General features: G+C 42.8%; 1 protein-coding gene across 1 annotated transcript in view; it reads right to left on the reverse strand.

Moving 5' to 3' along the window:
* Window positions 1-18: 18 nt before the first annotated feature.
* The window catches only part of ctnnal1 (catenin (cadherin-associated protein), alpha-like 1), a 48227-nt gene continuing 27582 nt past the window's right edge, over window positions 19-20663 (reverse strand). Inside the window, exons 2-19 of the mRNA XM_058619330.1 lie at window positions 20024-20213; window positions 15120-15307; window positions 14224-14343; window positions 13106-13195; window positions 12688-12858; window positions 11730-11930; window positions 10399-10485; window positions 9922-10080; window positions 9185-9277; window positions 7737-7887; window positions 6374-6411; window positions 6231-6281; window positions 5749-5903; window positions 5360-5408; window positions 4763-4819; window positions 3260-3379; window positions 1772-1855; window positions 19-1688 (exon numbers count right to left, since the gene is read on the reverse strand). Of these exons, the coding sequence (XP_058475313.1) occupies window positions 1518-1688; window positions 1772-1855; window positions 3260-3379; window positions 4763-4819; window positions 5360-5408; window positions 5749-5903; window positions 6231-6281; window positions 6374-6411; window positions 7737-7887; window positions 9185-9277; window positions 9922-10080; window positions 10399-10485; window positions 11730-11930; window positions 12688-12858; window positions 13106-13195; window positions 14224-14343; window positions 15120-15307; window positions 20024-20213 (2175 nt within the window). The 3' untranslated portion in view covers window positions 19-1517. The remainder of the gene's footprint in view (window positions 1689-1771; window positions 1856-3259; window positions 3380-4762; window positions 4820-5359; window positions 5409-5748; window positions 5904-6230; window positions 6282-6373; window positions 6412-7736; window positions 7888-9184; window positions 9278-9921; window positions 10081-10398; window positions 10486-11729; window positions 11931-12687; window positions 12859-13105; window positions 13196-14223; window positions 14344-15119; window positions 15308-20023; window positions 20214-20663) is intronic.

Below are 20663 nucleotides of genomic sequence, written 5' to 3' on the forward strand. Positions count from 1 at the left end.
AAACAACCAACACAGGTCTAAGAAAAATATTGTTTAATTTCCATGTCTCATTTTTTTTAGCCTTTCACTTGTCAAAAGAATAGATGATCCAAAACTAGATCTGATTTCTTCACTTCTGTTGAGCCACTATAATACCCAGCATCCTTAGCTGCTCTCACACTATACAAAGCATCTCTAAATCTTAATATCTGCTGTTTATTTTTCATCCTCGCCCCGTACCAACGCCATTACCTTAGGATAAACACTATATATATACTGTCTATTTGTGATTCAAGTACCAGATTATACCATATACCACTAAATATAACACATTGGCCTATTCAGCAACTTCACAATGACAGTCTTCATTACAAGTACACTTCAAGGCTCTATGTGGCAAGGGTGCCAAATCAGAATTAGCTCTCAATTTCTTTGTGAAAAATAAGTCAGAATATAATAGCTTACACAGAAGTATGGTATGACAGTATTGGAGATATTGTAAAGTAGCATCTCTGTGATGTGGATGACATTAAGGAGCTGCTTTATATGGAAAATCTAAATATCTCACCAGTCCTTCACACTGGAGAACTAAGCTTTATATTTCATAGTAGCAAGCTGAAGATTACAGCGTCTTCATGAAGACAATATTTGGCATTAAATTATGATTTTTCTCTTTTTGTATTTTGCTTCTAAAATGGCACATGGGGAATGTAACATATACTATAATCCTTTGGAAGTTATACATTGATCACATAGTATGAGCCATTTCAAATACTTAATCTTGCATTAACACATGAGTTATGCAGGTGTGATGCTGACAGTAGTGCTGTGATCATGTACAGAGTAGTACCACAATGCCTAACGTTACATTACAAATATTAACATTACAAACCAGTGGCATATTAATCATAGGAGACATGAACACAAGGGTTTTGATAGCGTCATGCAAAATGTGATTTCATGTCACACTTTTAGTTTTTTTTTTTTTTTACTCGCTTGACTAATGTGTGCAACATATTTATAGTACGCCACAACGCTTGTGTTGCAGAGGCACATTGTGAAGACAGGTGTATGGCCGAGCTGAGCATTAAATGGAGTCCCTTAATGATCTACCTTCAGTTTATCAACTTAATGATGAGAGAAGTGACTGCAATATTAGCTGTGTGCCAGGCCTTTCCTTGGAAGGGGCTTACTGCTAATGACAAAGTCTCAGGTGTTGACTGATTGTCTCCATCTTGTGGACTGTGGCTGAACTGGTGCTTAAAAACTACCCAGGTTTTAAACCGCCTATGGCCACACAAGGCTTGGATCTGCTTTGTCTGTAAACCTTCTAACTCATCCACCAGACGACAAATACAAACTCAGGCTGGCCCTAAGCCACCATCTTCACCCCACAGCTCTGGCCCACTATGGTGGGAGAATGAGGTGGAGAAGAGTAAGGTATTTCCTGGATTTCATGTTTTCCAGAAAAGTAGGGTGGTCTATGTGCTGCTCCGAGGGAGAATAGTGAACAAATGAGGAGGTGACCATTTCCTGGATTATTTGCCCTCCAGCAGGTTGAGACCGGCCATGTGCTGCTCCAGTGATTTGACACCAAATCCGTTGCTGTTCTTGCCGTTGAGAGCTCCGTCCTCTTTGACAGGTGTGGATGCATCCTGCCTCTCCCTCCAGTCATGCGAGGAACCCAAGCTACTCTTCTCGGACTTGTACTGTAAGGAAAATGACCGTTGAGCTTCGTGAGAAACTAAAGCTCCTCTCTTAAATGTACGTGAAGTCATTTTTGCATTCTCACCTTCTTGTTGAGTTTGTTACAGAAAGGGAGAAGGGAGAGAACCACAGCCAAGACGCCTCTTGCTGTCTGAATAGATGAGTCCACCTAGAGATAAAGAAAAAGAGACTAAATCACGACCTTAAAAGTCCACAGTGTAACATTTAGTGTTATTGGGCTGTCGCTTTTCATCTGTTTGAATTTTCGGTGGAAAGTTCATACTCGAACCGTAAAAACCCATTCAAGCTCAAAATCTAGAAGCGTAACAGACTGTCTTTACTAACCACGTACAAACAAAGACAGCGATATAATGTTTTTAAATGTCCTCCCGAGCAAAATCGCAACACCAAAGTGTCTGAAGATGGACGCCAAGTTGTACACTCTGGATGGCAAAATGACAAACAAATCTGCAGGATCAACTATAAGCTTCGCAGTTAGCAGCAGCTTCACTCTGTAGTGGAGATCTGCAGGCATTACAAACAGGCAGAGCAAAGAGTGTGTGTGTGTGGGGGGGGGGGAGTTGTGAAAGTGCATTTACATCCTTTCTGATATGCAAAGGCAACTATAGTTCCCCGACATATATGAAAAAGTAATGCAGGAGTCTTGCATATATTGCACTCTGCAGTCTCACATTAGATGCCACGGATAAATAAGCACTAGACCTTTAAGAGGAGATAAACAGTTTGACATATAAGTAAACATTTCATCATCAATGCTCTGCCAACCCTGAATGAATGATAACGTAAACATCAGGATGGAGGGAGAAAAATGGCAGTCATATCAAAGAGATGCTCATTAATCAGCAGAGAAAGCACTATTCTTCATCTCTTCCTTTTTGAACCTTCACTACAAGGTGACCTAAGGCAGCTCACCCCCTGTCCGTGACGCTCATTAAATTCTCAGACGTTCATTAATCTGACACCTTGTGTTTCGATAATGATGTCGCGCGCAGATCACTCAAAGATTACGCCATCGCCAGGAATGAAGTAACGGTGAGAGTCGTGCTCCGTTGTGTGTTTCACAGATGCCCGTCTGTTGTTGATGATGTCAGAAAGCTGCCGTGAGTGTGATCTGTACGCTCTGTGCGAAATTACTCGGTTGACGTGTATCAAAAAAATAGCAGCTTCAAGGCAAAACAACCCCCTGATTAATTCTTAGAAAATTGGACACACAAACCAAAGCAAATAACAGACAGACAAATAGAGACACACACACACACTTGTACAGCTATCTTAGCAAGGACACTCATAGACATAATGCAGTCCCTAGCTCCTTACCCTAACCTTAACCATCACAACTAAGTGCCTAACCCTAACTTAACTCTAACCTAAACCTAATTGTAACCCTAAAACCAGGTCTTAATCCTCGAAAGGCCTGTTAAAGTTGTGTGGACCAGCCAAAATGTCCTCACAAAGATAGGTTTGCTTGACAATTGGTCCACACAGCCTACTAAAGATGTGTTCACACACACACACACACACACACACACACACAGAGGTCTTTAATGTGTACCTTCTGGAAGGTGGCAGTCTTGCCCTGTACGGGAGTCTTGGCTCCCATCTGCAGCTGTTGGCACAATGCCACCAGTTTCTCCGTCTCTGTCATCACCGCAGACTTTTCCTCATCAACCAGCTGGAACGGAGAGCAAGACAGACGTCTTTCAGGGACAGTGGAGACGGTTTATGAAGGGACATGCGTTTATGTGCACACGCAGACATTGACGCCGCGACTGGACTGGATTTACGGTGTTCTCGTCAAAAACAAATCGCGCATCGTAAAACGAAGGATGAAATAAATTAGAAGTTTAGTGTTGCTTGATGTGATCAATCAGCAACAGCCAGGACGTGATCTACTGCTTAAGTCTGTTATCCTGCTGAGTTCATCCCCACATCAATCTTCTTCAGTTACATGAAAGCGAGAGGCCACGAGTGACCCCCAAAACACGCTGCTATTCAGGGTGGTCAAAAGTACACAAAACCTCTTCAATCTCATTAAGATGCTCCAGTATATTTGCATAAATGGGTACATATTTTTAATACGGGCACAGCAGTTATGCTATGGGAGCGGACAGTGAGACAGAGGGACTTCATTAGCACCAGTTTGCTTGATGTAATTAATCAGAGAGCACATGACAAGTTAAAGAGCCGGGCCTCCTGATTATGAATTAGTCCTGGGCGGTTGCCGTTGACTCCTACACCCTCTTCCCCTCGGCACGTGTACACAAACACACACACACACACACACACTCACAGATGCAGCAGTGACAAATAGCGGTCATTAATGGCTGTCAAAATCAGGCCATTTAATTAAAACTGGGGAACCTGGGGAAGAAGTTACTGAAGCTACGTTTGTTTGCTGCAAAGAGGACGGTGAAAGTGCGTGACGGCCTTAATTTCCTGCTCTCACTTTGTGATTTATAAAGTGGACCTGGCACCGTGGCATGGCAGAGTGGCTGACATGGGTGTTGCAGTGTTGCAATGATAGCTGCGTGAACATAAGGGTAAGCAGTTGAACTGTTCAAAAGGAAAAAGAAACTGTTTCTTCACTCTAGCTTTCGCTTCTGTTTACTTTTATGCTGAATTCTACATCTTCCACTAAATATTCTTTTTATTTATTTATTCCCTCTTGGTCTTCTCTAGTTTAATCAGATCCCAGCCGAGAAGCAAGGGCATGGTATATTAAAATATAATATCAATAAAGTATCTATTTACTATTACACTGCACTCACTCCATTGCTGCTAATATAAAAGTATCACGTCTTCCTGGTTATGTAATACACACAAGAATATTGTTTCTTTTTTTCCAAAGTTAGTAATGTGCAAGAACATTTGAATTATGAACATCACTTTGCAACACATGGAGTGTTCAGAACACACGCGGCAAATACAAATACACACAAAACAAACAGTGTGTACAAAAACTGTAAATCTGTTGTTTTCAGCCTGATCTGACGGAAGCATTTTATGTGTGCGTGTTCCAGAGCAAGTGAGGCTGATTTGTTGTCTTAGCACATACCTGAATGGAGAAAGTGCGGAGAGATGAGCACAGCTGGAGCCCTTCTTCAGAAAGAACCTTCAGAGTTCACAAACAAACACACACAGAACCAAAGAAAATAAAAACACTTGCACAAATATGGGCAAAATGATGATTCTTTTCAACTGCTACCAGGAAGTCGCTCAAAAGCAAAAAGCACACTCTGTAAATGTCTTGAGATTTTTTCATTTTCTCTGCTTCTTATCAGCGTGCCTCCCCGTCTCTTTCCCCTCTCATTCCTCTTCCTCTCTTATCTTTCTTGCTCCCTTGCAAGTCGAGTAAATCCTTGCTGACATTTTCGACACAGGTTCGACACTGGCAATAATCCCAATCCGACAGGATGTGTCCCTCTGAGCAGCTGTTTGCCCGAGCGGGGCCACCAAAATAAAACACCCCGCGACATTTACGTCCCTGTCGTGCCCTGTCGGTCGTAAATAATGGTAAACTAGTCCTGACTAACCTGATGATTTACCAGTCACAGGATATTTTTGCTTTACTGAAACTACTTGAATAAAACAGGAGGTAAAACAGTGCAGACGGTGAAGAGAAAGGGAGATTAGCACATGTGGATGCACATACCTCGGCTTGATGAAAAAGATCTAGTGTTGTTTTCAGCAGCCCCTCCCCTCTGGGGGATCGATATGCAACACAGAAAATGAGACGGAAAAATGGGTGAGGGAAGATGGATGGTGTCAAAATACATGCAGAACAATCAGCGGAACATATAATTTTGCAGTCATTGTATTGTCAGAATGAGTCATAGTCATGTCAACTGTGGCAAGGCCTGCTGTGTATTGATTGCTGCTAGCTGGGGACTCGAGTGAACGCTGAGCCTCTAAAGAGATTCACGGAAGGTTAAGAGGCTTTAAAGTGGTCAGATCTGAAATGTAACAGGTCCAGCACGCTGCAAATGAGATATCTGAGCATGTGTGTGTGTGTGTGTGTGTGGGATGGGACCAGAAGGCTACCTGGTGAACAGGTACATGTTGTAGGCCATGCTGGCCAGGCTCTGGCTCTGTCGAACGATATCATGTTCTTGTTCCTCCCATTTTTCCACCTCCGTGTCCACGTCGGATGACAGCAGACGCAGCTCAAGCCCCAACTTGGCCATGCTTGTCTGTTCCTGCACACGCACGCACACACACACACACACAGAGCAACACACACAAACACAAGTCATTCTATATGGGGAAGACTGAGGTGTAATGAATGTCATTATAGGAATGCACATTCGCAAATGTATGGGACGTTTTCATTTGTTAACAACGCTCAGAACTTCTCCGATCAGCATAATCCAGCTTCCTCTGGTACAGCATGTGAAAACTGCTGCCAGGCAAAATCGCAGCCGCTTATAAAAACAAATCAATTCATGACGCGAATATACTGCTGTCAGAACAGGGTGCGAGACGTGTCGTAGCTGAAAGCCAGACGAGTTTATGGCGCACGCTACCTCCGCATCCAACTTGACAGCCTTGGCAGTCTTCAGGTTCGCTGAGTGTTTCTGTGGGAAAAAGAGAAAGGCATTAATCAAAGGATTAGAAGCCATTGTTTGGTGTCTGTGATATTCATGAGGGTGGGTGGTGTGAAACTCACCCCGGGTCTGGGCAGGGACAAATAAGATCTTTTATCTCCTAGAAATAGAGAATTAAAAAAATAAATAATCATAATAAATCAACATAAATTGTCTACAGCACATCCTATCCTTAACCCTTTAACACCTTTTTTTTTTTCCTATTTTAACAATAAAAGGATTAGAGAATTTCCTGCAACAGTGCTTTGGGCCATTTTTCCAGTATAACTTCTTCCAATATCTGGCAGTTGTTTACAATGTACTGCATGTTATAATGCTGTTTTAACAATTTAAACTGAAGAAAAAAACAAAAAAAGGTTATTTAGAGAAACCCTGCAGTTGTACACCAACGACATATATAAACATATTTACAATAACAATTGTTTGAGTCTTTGTCTCTCAATGGGCAACAAAGACGCTGATTCTCTGACCTCCTGAAACAGCGCGCGTGAAATTACCGTAATAACCACACGTTGGCTTTGACGTGCAACTTCTCAGCTTTCAGAAACCGTTGGGAGTTTTTCCCGATAGCACAAAACGTCGCTTAACCATGGTAACGCAAAGTGCGCTTGTGCAAACTTATCACCAGCGATACACTCGCCGTTAAAGGGTAAAAATGAAACAGCGCTTTTATAATTTGTCTTTGTATACTGTGTGTACATATTCAGACTTTTGCAGCCCATTAGGGTTGGCGAATATGATTCATTCCCTAATTACGGTAATTAAATGGTTTTTAAATGTACCCATAAACACAAAAAGCATGGCTCCTTTCAACCATGGGGGCGTCAAACCTGCCATCGTTCATGTGATATTTTAGCAGAGCGCGATGGACGCCGATCCTTTTACGCGCTGAGCCGCACCTCGTAATATTTATCCCACTTTACGAGAGAGGTACTCAATAACACGCCAACAAGAGCTTCCCACTGTCTTTGACACTTTCTTACAGCGCGTGATTCAAACATTGGCTCAAAGACGAGCGAATGAACCGCAGATGCAAACCTACACGAGTAACTGCATGTACCTGGAGTCTGATTCTCTGTCAGTGTGGATACAAAGAGCTGCGTTGTTAAGAGGCACTGTCCATGACTTAAACATCTCGGGTCAATGGCTCGATAGTGAATAGGGTGAAGGAAGAGAGGAGGAATGAATGCACCTGTGTATAACGGCATTGACATGGATTCTTTCAGAAAATACCTCCCACAGTCCTTGATGATTCATTTTTGATAAAAAAAAAAAAGAAAGGAAAATCAAGTCCATGCTGCCTGTTTTTGCTTCAGCTTGAACTTTCATGAAGGAAACTCGAGCATTCGACTGCGTAAGTTCCTGTACGCTCTTCTGCTTACCACCGAGCCAAACACCAACATCGTTAACTGGACAAAAACGCACCTCGTTTGCCTTCGAAGACGTCGTTGATCTCTCTCAGTAACAGCGCCATGTCACAGAGCTGCGACTCCCAGGCCTCACAGAAGACTTCCAGGTTCTCCTTCGCGATCTTACTGGAGGGGTGCAGGGCCAGCGTCTGCGCCGCCGACATAATCTACACCACGGTGGAGAAGAGTGACACGAGAAGAGGAATAATTGAGTTATGCTGGTCCGTTAAGACATTATTCAAAGCAAAGTCAGTAAGTAAAGAAAGTAAGGCACAGACCATGTTTGTTGTCAATCCAATTATATGCAACTAGTGATGTAAATGTAAACAAAACAAACACAAAATAAACACGTTACATGACAATAAAAAAAAGAAAAGCGTGGCAGCTGCTATTTCTTTCTAAAACTGGATAATGACTAAACCTAAGGCATTCATATGTTTGAAATAAACACAGTTAAAAGATGTTTTTGGTAAATAGTTTTACAGTTATATAACCCTCTTCCGCGTCTCTCTGCTCTGTGGGTAATAAGTGAGCAACAGTGCTCTCAGAATAATCCTCTTTAATCAACACCAGCTTATCATGACATTAAAACACCCAACTTTAATCTCTCGGGGCTCGAATCAGAGCTCCATAATAACTGCCATTTAACAGCGTGGAACTAAAATGACCCAGATGTAACAGACATGAAAAGGGAATCTTGAAGACGTTAGTTTCTACAACACAGCACCATGGAAATATTCCCACTATTATAGCAGAATTGAATTTCCCGTTGAACTCCCTTTAAAGCATGGGCACATCAGATCAGTATGTGTGTAACAGCTGCATGAAATCTAAAGAAATTACACAAAACATGAACAAACAAATGTGCAAATACACACACAACCTGTACTCATCCCCTACAGTGTACCATTTAATAGCCAATTACCCTCTGGGCCACCTCCTATTACTTTGAGCAGACAGAGAGATATCACCACCATCACCCGCTACACCACGGCATTATTGATTGATCGACCTTTGAACTTAGGAGCGGAGTCATTACTGCAGAGTCATGCGGGGCCTGACATTAGCACCGCAGGACAGGAACATTCTACACTGCTGGATAATTACTGCCATGGATGCTTTCCAAGTGCAAACATAATTAGATCTGGGACAGTGGGACTAGGTGGACAGCATGTTCTTAGCTATGTTGAATAGATGGCAGGTGTGGGAGGTAAACATAGGGGACATTAAGCCATTTTTCCCCTTTGTTCACCACACTGCATTTAAGTAGAATATTTATTTTAGACCCAAATCGGTGTGTGTGCGAACAGATTGACGTCAGTGAAAGGTAATCAGTGTTTTTTGAAATTAAATGTCTGTTTTGTGTCGTCCTGCTGCCATTTCCATGTAAAGTCAATGGGGCATCATAATGAGACACGCAAAAACAACAACAATCAATAAAGAAAACATTGGGATTAATATTACCTGTGGACCAATGACATGGAAGGTCTCCTCGGCGTGTATACAGGTAATCTCCAAAGGCTCAGTCCCCGACACATGGCACAACAACCGACACGTCTGGAGGGAAAATGGTTTGAATGGAAGTGCTAACACAAGTTTGAGTGTTAAATGCCTTTTTGGGTCAAATCTCATTCCGAGTGGACGCTGGTTCAAGGGTCTGAGCGAACGACAACGCTCATGGAAGAAAGAAGAAAACGTAACGTGTCTCTCCAAACATGGACCGAATGAGTGAATATTTATTCCAAATGTTCAATAGAGAGTTTAATGCCAGAGCTTCTTCTTTTTTTTGGATAAATGCATCTTAACAAAACATACTGTACACGTTGCTTGTTAGGGCCACGAGCAAAGGCATGACAAAACCTGCTGTGCGTGGTGTTTTTCCTGCTCAGTATTTGTATAATCAAACCACATGTTGGCATTCATTTGGTGGAGGTTTAGGAGTGTACTCATACATTCTGATTCATCTCCAGCACCATGTTTTTGCTTGCATCAAGTGCTTGTGGCGTGATGCTGGCATCAAAGGAATTTGTTTTCATCAACTTTGCAGCTAATGATATCCCCCCCCACACTTTGTCCAAGAAGTATGGAGGATGCTTTTAAACTTTCACTACTGATATCCATTGCTGTATTTTATAACTAAAATCCACAACCTTCAGTGCTCTCCAACCCTCCTTGCTTCCTTGACCCCCGTTGTCACCTACCTCCACCAGCTGCTCCTTCTGCTCAGTGAGTGTGCGCGAGTACTCCGCCACTGCTTCCAGGTTTCCCTCGGCGCCCGCGGCTTTGAGAGACCGCAGAGGCAACTGCTCTCCGTGAACTTTCAGCAAGTCAGAGGCACGGATGACTGCCACTTTATGGAGCTGGAGGAGGAGGAGAGGAATCAGAGATGAAGGTGTAGAATGAGGACAGGAGGGAGTTAAGGCCGGGTGGAGAAAGTGCAAGTGTACAAAAGGTGAGAGAGAGAGTTGAAGTTGTTATATGATGAGCTGACAGACAGACAGACAGAGACAGACAGACAGCTGCAGTAGAGCTGAAAAATGATGTAGAAAGGAAAAGAGGGAAACCAGCAACATAAGCAGAACAGCATGTGACAAACATTCAAGTCAGGCCTGTCCGTCCCCATAACGGAGGACATTTATTCAGACTCGGAGCAGAGCAGAGGAAAGGCCGCTCCTCACCTCACGTCTGAGGTCACTGACGCTCTGGCATGTCTTCAGGATGGCCACCTCCATGTCCTCTGTGGCCTCTTTGGCTTTGGCAGACTGCTGCTCAAGAGGGACAGAGAGAAAGAAAGAAAGAAGAGACTAGAGCATGAGACACAGCGTGATTTTACAGTCTCTCTGTCTCATACACATCTGTACACTACTACTCTTCGACTAGTTGGAATACAAACACAGTCAACAAAAATTATAATAATAATATTTTTCTTAAGTAGCCACAATGAAACTCAAGACTGCAAAGTGAAAATAGCAGAATGCTAATGGTTTTTAGCGCAGGCAGAAAATCCGCCCACTCTATCAAAACACTTCAGAATCCCTTGTCTTTTCAGTTTTACCAAATGACCTTCATCTGCAAAGGCTAAATTAGAAACTACTATACAATGATGTAGCAGCAGCAGCAGCAGCAGCAGCATCTGCCGTGTAACTGCACACACACAGAGAAAGTTTGCATTATAATCACCTGTGTTTCATTTAGTACTGAAGGCCAAAGACATTCCGCTGAATGGCAACAACAACACAGGTAACACCACTGAAATCCAATGGTGAGTGAACAATTTTAAAAGTGCTGATCAAATAGAGTGAGATGAGATAAGAAACATTGAGCGCTGTCGTCCCAAGTTGAAAACAGTAACAGCCATTACTTTTGTCACTTTTTATTCGAAATTCAATATTATTTGAGTCAGTTTTTTATTTTAGTATATTATTTCCTAATTCCATTTATTCCATCATTTTTCCGAGTTCTTTTATCTATTTATATTTTACACTTATTTCACCCACATATTCACAATCGATCACAAAATGGATGCAGTCGTCCGGGTTATTCCTGAAGCCAAATAGGAAGTGAAAATATATTGAATCGCCAGTAGGGGGAAACCCTGCAAAAATGAACCCACTTCCCACTTGAGTTACAGTTAATGTTTAATTTCAAGTCTTCTACAATGGCAAATAATATCAATTTTGTAAATTATGCTCCCATTTATAAATAAATCATGGCACACATGAGTGGACACAAGGTGATTAACAGCTGCTATCGTCCAAGAGGAGCCCTCAGAACTTCTGGTTGCCGGAGTTGACATTCCTGTGGGTGATGTCATGACTGGTTCACCCAGGTCTTACATCACTGAGTCATTTGACCCAGGAGTGAATTACCACAGGTCAAAGACCAGTTCAAACCCAGGATTAGATGGGTTTTACACATGAGGTGTTCTTCCTATGGTGGCATACATCTTTTTGAATGTTCCCGTCAGTGTGTGAGCATCACTGCGAGTGCACTGCGTGTGGTAACATACCGCCTCGATCCAGTGGTGCAACAGCTGCTGAGTGTCTTGGCGCACCAGCTGGCACAAAGTTAGGATGGCCTGCCGCTGCTCATGGCTGGTGTAGGCCGAGTCAGTGAAGTCCTCCAAGCGCTCAACCAGCGCCTCCAGCTGGCTGCCCATGCCCTGGGGTGATAAGGAGTACAGGTTCTCGCGCAGGCACTCCACACTAGACTGCACGAGTGGTGAGACGGGGAGAGAAGACGGAGGACAGGGGTTAGGAATAAGGGATTGGACAGAGGAGAAAGGGACGGAGGCAGCAACAAACACAAGGGCTTTACTTAATGTGCTGTGAGGGAAATGAAATTATGATCTTATTATCATTAAGCACTTGACCTCATTATTAAATAACAGCCTTAGCCTCACCTTGAGCCATTAAAGGGACATCATTAATTCTACAAACAGCAGCTCAAGTACACAGCCATAAAAGCTGATGCATTTTTGCCTGTTCCATCCTTTATGTGAACTGGCACATTTTGGTTTTTAATAGGAGAAATGATCTCTGCTTAATGTGTCTTAAGATAAGATGTTTTTTGTTTTTTGCTGCAAGTGCAACAAAGCCATTCATTTAAAAACAATAAGCATCTCCTGTTCCTCTCATTAAAAATACTTTCTTCACTTTCCTCTCAATGGAAAATGCTTCTTTTTATTCCTCCTTTGTTTTTTTTAATCAATGTTCACTTCTTTCATTTGCCAGTGCACAATAACGACAGAAAAAAAATGTGACGTAGGTTTATTGGTGATTCATTCAACCTTATGACAGAACAGGTCCGCTGCTTCCTGCTGATGTGTTTTTGCTGCAACCAAAAAACTCAACCCTCACACAGAGCTAATCTTTCTAGCATAGCCGATCGTTGCTGAACTTCACAAGTCGACACGTGTCAGATGAGCGGCGTGCACGTTCACCACTATGTCTATTTTCTGATCCCACCTTGAAGTCCTTGATGCCGTTGTAGATGCTGGCAGGAAGCATCTTGTTCTCCCCGCAGCTCCGTGCCTCAGTGACTATCTCGATGACCTGCTCCAGGGCACAGCGCATCCGGTGGAACACAGCGTCTTTGTTGATTCGCGCTGACTCGCAATCTGGGTGCCTCAGGCAAGTCTTTGGAAGGAATTCAGGGGGAAATGTCAAAACTTGTGGTCTCTGCTTACTCTAGTCAACTTCTGTTAAATTCAACCACATTTATTCACTCCTTTTGTTTCTTTTTTTTGCATGATTGTTTGACTGAGCCTGCATTGACTGCGACATGTATGAAATGAACTCCAGCAGACCTTTAATATTCGAGCTGCAGATAAATCATCCATAACCCTTGCCCTGAGGCCCATTGTTGGCGGGCCGGCAGGTTTACCTTGGAGGCAGTAAGAAGCATCATGGTGCATTTCTCCAGCACTGCTCTGGCTGCTGCCATCCTCGCTTTTTTCTTCTCATCCTTCAAGTCCTACAGCACAGAAATTGAGAAATTGAGAAGTGTCTTTCATGTTGGTATGAAGGGACACGGATTACTCTCCAAGTCAAGACAGTAAATTGTGATCTGCCAGTATTCCAAAGAGAAATAAACAGCTCAAATTAGATAGATACAGGATTTGGAAAAGGCGGCTTAATCAACTCCTTTCCTGGCACTTTGCCATAGATTACAAAGACGATGTGATTACCTGTCATTATTTTTTGCCTCTGTGCTTGCACGGCTTGAATAGACGAAATAGTAGATTTTGTAAAGGGGATGTTTGAGTGGGAGTGAACACAACAGAACAAGATAAAGAAAACCAGGGTGGCAAATTAGGAGGGTGAGCATTAGCTGTGGCGCGTTGGGAAAAGACATGACGCGTGTGTCAAAACACAAGCCCTGCTGAAATTCAGAACGAGGGGCGGCGGACCCTCCCTCTCTCTCTAAATATCACAGCCATTGCACTTCACGCCACATTCTGCAGGCGAAGCGTTTTAACTACAGATGCTGAATGTGTGCGTCAGGGTAAGATTAGCAGCTTATAACAGTATGAAGTTACAACCACAAAGTTGAACTGTTTTTATTTTTTTTTTTCCCCTAAAGACTGGGACGAAAGTTTTTAGGTTGCAAATTTGCTAAAAGTGCACTGCATAAGGAATCTGCCCCTGAAAGGTCAGCTCATATTAATGCTGAATCGTGACGAGAAATATGAATCATAACTGACTGTGTGGTAATTTTTTCACAGGTTTAGACAAAGATTAAAACATTAATAGACATAGAGGAATAAGGACAATTTGCAGAAACAATAAGCGCTTGATTTTAAGCACATCGACATGAATAAACAAGGTGTGTTTAGTGTTGCAGAAAACAATGAACAATGACCATATGTCCATGAACTACACCATATCAATATGCAGCTATAGCCCACGTTAAACCTCATGCACGTCCCACTTACTTGGAGATTCTGACACACTTCAAACGAACACAAAAAAAGCAGGGGAGTCTGTTGAGATGCTACTCACATTCTGTCTGTCTCCTGTGAGGTGGGCAAACTCCACCATCTCATTGCCAAACTGGCTGAATATCTGTACAAATTCCTGAAAGGTGCTGACTCTTTCCAGATGGTCAAGGGTTACCAGGACCTGAGAGGAATGAGAAGATCAGAGTCGTACGGCGAACAGCAACATATGGCTTGTGTTGTGCTGGAAGGTGCAGAAATCCATGTTCATGTTCAGAAAGACGAAGAGGGAGAGTCTTTACCGTACAAGAGAACCAAGCAAAACAATTATTTACCCCGTATATGAATATTCTAGTGTTTTCGTATTAGTTCCATACTTTCTTTGGGGTATTTAAGGCTCAATTTTATCAGTAATATCCTACAACAGCGATAGCAGATTAAGCCGTTCCTAACCTGCATTTTAGTTAATGGCAGTCCACATAGGAGCTAATTTAGCTGCTGGGGGTACACTAGTTGCCAGGGCTAAAGCAGCAGCTTTTATCCAGGCCAAACAAAGAGGAGGAAGAGATGTAATTGTGTTTGCCAGTAATGGAGAACAGGGGGGCTGTTGACTGCCTGTCCAAATGAGGCTAACCACTCATGATTAGGCCCCCTGTTTCCATTCTTGGCTCAGTCTATAGTGACATCCATATCACACAGACGGACTAAGAGAATAGCCAGGTGCGGGGCAGGGAGACAATCTCTGGCTCTGTGTTTTTTTATGCGGCCGCTAAATGTGCTGCTTTCCTTCAATTACCTGCAGAGTGCTCTTTCAAAGAGCCAGCGCTTATAGGGAGTAAAGGGAAGAGAATAGAGTCTACGAAGGTGAGTGTGTGTATATGCATGTGGACCGTCGGGTGAGTAAATAAGAGGGTTCGTGAACTTCTAGAAAGGGCTGCGTCATCTTACTGCTTGTCTCACCTTGTTCCGTGACGTGATTATCTGTTTGATAACGATGCGGTCAGCCAACACCAGGACTTTAGTGACCGAGGACAGGAGCAGGCGTGCGGCTTTCACCATCCCTGTCCTATCGCTGAACACTGTGGAGCGTCCGTCAGACTGGGACGGCAAAGCCGAGCCTACGTCTGTGAGCTGGGCTATGGCATCTCCTGAAAAAAAAGGAGGGGGAAAAGACGGGGAGCCGTTCAGCTGCGGTGTTGTGGTGTCATTGTCTAGAGACAAGAATTGTTTGAAGCAACCAGATGAAATCAGGCTGTAGAGGAGGTTTGTTTTTCTGCTTGCTGAATCAACAAATCGGCAGGTGGGAAAAGACTGCGGAAGCAGGAGTTTGAAGAGGGGAAATGTCTGTTGGTTGAGGAGCTGGATATTGACTGGGTATCAAACTTCCTCTGTATCACTTAATATTGGATATGTGCTGTCATTCAGCCAAACCAGGTCAGAACAAGGGCCTTCCTGTTTTGAGTCTACATGTTCTCTCCGTGTGTGCGTGGGTTTTCTGAGGGTTCTCCAGTTTCCTCCCACAGCCCAAAAACATGCAGATTTGGCAATTAGGCAAATTGGACACTCTAAATAGACATAGGTGTAAGTGAGAGAGAGTGGATGTTGTTTATCTCTGTGTGGCCCTGTGACGGACTAGCGACCTGTCCAGGGTGTACCCGCCTTTCGTCCTATGTCAGCTGGGATTGGCACCAGCGACCCTCGTGTGGAGGATGAAGCGGTAGAAGATGGATAGATGGATTTGACAGTGCTCAGATAGAGCTCATTCGCCAAAAGAGAAGAGGAAGGCGGGGCTTAACATGTGTGGGTGTGTGTTGGTGTGAAGGTATGTCAAAAAGAAAATATGACAGCTTTGTGTTCAACTGTAAGAAGATGATCAGGCCACCTAAAAGTTGTACTGTAATGTGCAACGTAATTTAAGTTTAAAAGGATTTAATAAAATTGGTATGGAACAAAAAGGTATCATTCAGGAATCAGTATCAAAGATATCTATATCAGTGTTGTATCGAACATTTTTTTAATCAATACCCAGCCCTAGTTGGTTGTGCTTGATGTTGATTTAGAAAGAAGTCCTCTCCCCACTGGTATGCAGACCCAGAATATGCTGGAGGGTTTACATATTCCACCTGGTCTGGAAGTGCTTCAGGATGCCCCAGGAGGAGCTGCAGGATGCGGCGGGGCAGAAACCCCCCTAGGCTGCTTCACTTTGCTCTGCTAGCTGCTGCCACTGAGATGTGGACTCACATAAGAGACAGGAAATGGAAAGTCATCTGAATTTTCTAAATACTTTAGAATAAACTATGGTATACTGCTCTTCCAATTCTAACCCTCAAACCGAGTTTGCATACATGAGCAATGTCATTCATGTAAGGAACTTTTTCTTTCCTTTCTAAGCTGCATCTATTAGCTCCAAAATGCGGCTCATTTTAGGCTTAAAGTCCATCAATATGAGGAAATGGTCAGATTCATGAGCAAAAGCCAGAAGGAGGAGAAATCTCAGAAGAGCTCAGGAAGGAGGGGGGAAGATGAGATCGGTCTCTCTCAGGTCGTGTAGCCTAGCTGCCAGTTTGGATTGGCTGGTCCTTTAAATAAGGCAGCTCGGACCAGCTGATTACATCCGACAGGCTGGTTTTCAGTGCCAGCTCTGCTAAATATTCCAAAAATACAGGCTTGGCACACGAAAAGGCTGCACAACCCCCATGTGACACTGGCAGGGTGGAAAGCACAGGCCTGACCCAGCTCGACCCTCTTCACTACATGCCTTTCTCAAAATATAAATGGATTTTTACATGACCTTAAATGTAAAATGGTCCCTTGGTGATTGTCTACATGCACTCATCTATGGATAATTATATCCATATGTCAAAACCAAAATTCCTAATGCACTTGCAGGAAGTCTATTTTCACGACAATGTAAACAGTATCTAAACACTAATTCACACTGTATCCACTTTAAGTTTGCCTTGTTCCTAATCAAATCTATGCCAGTGTGAAGGGGCAATGAGGGGATCGGGGTGAAAAAAGCAGCTGTGAGAATGACACCGAGACACTGAGTGAAAGAGACAGAGACAGAGATCTGACACAGACTGCCTTCACTGACCTGTCTCATCGGATCGCTCCACCTCTCTGATGATGGGTAGCATCTAATTAAACTAGTGCTTTCAGCCTCCCTTTATTTCATTCATTACCGCACACAAGGCTGAGGCCTGCCTGATTAAACTCTCCCTGTAGCTAGGTATTTGAGAAAATGTCAATCCTCCACTAACTAGCCCTGCACAACCACACGTTGTTTCTATCCCCCAATGGTCTCCAATCATTTTAAAATATAGACAGGTTTGAGACAAAATCTTCATTTTTTTAAAACAGCAGACAGTTGCACTGGGTCTGTCAAGAGAGGCGTGAAGTAAAACTGTGAAAACACTTCCCAAAGAAGAAAGTGAGAAGTGGAATAAATTAGTCGCAGAGGGAAACACACATACAGGCATTTAAACATACAGGCCAACACACAATCATATAGTGATTTACTTCCTTTGGCCGGACATGTTTATACACATTTTCTCATCGGTCTTCTCTCCTCCTCCCACCAGCACCCTCTTTGTCCGAGTTTAAGCCGCCTTTGCAACTTAGCACTGTGTGAGGATTAAACGCTTTGCTACACAAACTGGTTCTCCTAACATAAATTATCACGGTGTTGTGTCCAAATTCTTATCCATAGTGATGCTGTTTCTGTTCTGCTCTGAAGAAGGCTAAATAAGGCCCTTGTTTTGCCTGATAAGAACCAATTTGCCTGGATGAAAAGACGCGTTACTCCGAGCAAGTGGATGCAACTACAGAGAGCTTTAAGACTGACACTGTTGACTGACCTGTGCTGTGTAATCTTAGACAGCGTCTTAAGAGAAAAGGTGTGGACACCCCTTTGACTAAGCCGTCTCCTCCTCCGTCTCAGTTTCAATAACAGCTGACAGTGATCCACACTTCCTTGTTCCTTCACACCTGGTTACACTGTCCTAAAACTCTCCGTACCTCTTTGCTTCTCTCAATTTTGACACATGATCTTTCCTTGCCTGCATCACACAGAAGCAATCTATACGAATCATGAAAAAATAATGAAAATGAATCTGTATGAATAATGGAAAACATTGAATTCTTTGAATTCTTCATTTGCTGCAGTAAGTCTCCGAAAACCTCTCGGATTCTATTATACAGGGCTTTCCAACTCACAGACACATCAGTCCCCTCAATCTTCACAGTACCCTTGGGTGAAGAAGCTGTTTTTCCAGCCTTCAAGTCCAAACTAATAACAATAATGTCTTTAGAGAACTCTTGAGCTCCCGTGGTGTAATACTGTTTGACAGCCAGGCTGTCCCCACTAATCGAAGTTTGCTCAAATTTGATAACACTGTGAAGCCTGAAGGTGAAGCCCGATGCTTTATGAAACTGTCACACTTTGTCTAAACAAATAAGCACTGATGAGGAGACAAAAAACTTAATCCTAGTGGCTGGCCAGCTATAACTCCTATTAAGGCTCTACTCTATTATGAAAATCATAAAACTAACTAAGTGCTAATGACAGAAGGATACAGTGTCCAGTGCAAAGATGTCACACTGTCACTGCCCGCAGTGTCGCCTTTCAGACGCACAGGTCTAGAAGAGACTCACTGGGAAGTAGAGCTAAACAATTAATCGAAATATAGCCTTCAAATCGCAGGAGGCGCAATATTTCTTAAAGCCAAAATGTGGGTCAAATGACCGTTTTAGATTAAATATTGTCCTGACCTCTACACATTATATTGTACAGACTGAAAGAAGCATCTTTGATTCTCACAGATCTGCACAAATACTATAGAGTAATCCTTTAACCCTTAGTGCTTAGGTGCACCCATGGTAAATTGCGGTGTGAATAAAACACAACTGCTTATATAGACATTCTGGGAGTGTGTGTTTATAGGTCACATATTCAGGCTTTAAAAATTTTGTTTTTTTCCATCTTCTTATGTGTTGTTGAGTCAAAGTTGTTTGTGCAGAAGTCACAAAATTAGACCGTTCTTATTTTCTTTTTGTTCATAAAAACGAGCATACGAGTGACATATTTCCGGATTTCACAAATTCAATCCGATGTTAAGCCTTTTGAGTTCTTTTTACTCAGGTGGGTTCATATACTGTAGTTGATGAAAATGAATTTTTCAAAAATTCATCAGATTGCCTAGGTTGTGCTGAAAAAAGGGATACAAGAAACTCTATATTGGACATTCTTATAGCCTCTGCAGATAGTGTATGTTTGAACATAGTATTGGGGGAGGGGGAAAGCAGCCATAATGCTGTGTGTTCTAAAGGTTAAATATCTTATTCAAATAAAAAACTGAAAACTGAAATCACAATCACAATTTCAGTCAGCCCTGCTGGGTTCAGAGCAGCTGGCGTGAGTGTCCATCCACCTTAAATGTCACTGAGAGCATCAAGCCGCTAGGAAGCAGTCACTGACAAGTTATTTATAAATATTTGTGATCTATTATGGGTCATGGAAATGCTGGTGATATTAATAAAATAAAAGTCTGTGTGAGTGTGAGCCAACAGTGAATATCCACTAAGCCTAACCTGGATATAATACAGTATCCTAACCCCAACTTTAGTCCTTTTCTTGGCCCTAAACTTAACCTCAGTCCTATCCTGCTCCCTAACCCTAACCAGTGGAGTCAGTTGAAAGCCCTGAGCGTCTCATTCAGACACAGAAGGGTACCTTGTGCGTCTGTAAGGTGACACCGAGGGACGTGACAGAGCGGCGGTATGTCTTTATGTACCGAGAGACAGTGTGTGAAAGTTCAGGAATACAGTGATACACAAAATGAGATGCGGCCAAAATAGCCTACCTGCTCTGCGTGCCTCGAAGCAGGCTTGACCCATCTCATCCTTCAGTTCTTGGTTTTCCGCCGCGATGGCTTCCCCGACGGCAACAAATCTTCCCACTGCCACACTCACTGCCTGGCCCACCCTGTGTATGGCTGCCAGGGTGCGCTCAGATTTCTTTGGTTTGTCTTTATGGTTGATCAGGGTGGTGATCTGCGGGATTGGGCAGAGGAAAGACAGGCTGTTATTTTTTTTTCTGAGAGAAGGCAAAATAACTTACTCCTGGCACTAAAAAACTAGCAGGAAAAAAACAGCAGCACTGACCTTTTTTTAAACTCAAAATTCAAACCTTATTTTTACTAATGAGGCCCACACTTTGAATCTGCTGGTGGGGTCCCAAACAAACAAACTACTAACAATGCCACAGACCATATAATGATGCAATGCAGAGCTGCAAACAGCAATTATTTTCGTGCAGGTTTCTTGATTACATTTTATTGGTTTAAATAAGAAATGCCAGAAGACTACAACAAAACATTTCCCTGAGCCCAGACTCTTTAATTAGCATGTTTTCTCAGTCCAACACAACAAATCACAAAAGGTAAAACAGAGAAAAGCAGGAGATTTTAGAGGTTTTTTTTTTTACATTAGAGTTTGTGATTT

This window comes from Solea solea, chromosome 20 (genome assembly GCF_958295425.1).
Source record: "Solea solea chromosome 20, fSolSol10.1, whole genome shotgun sequence".
Lineage (NCBI taxonomy): Eukaryota > Metazoa > Chordata > Actinopteri > Pleuronectiformes > Soleidae > Solea > Solea solea.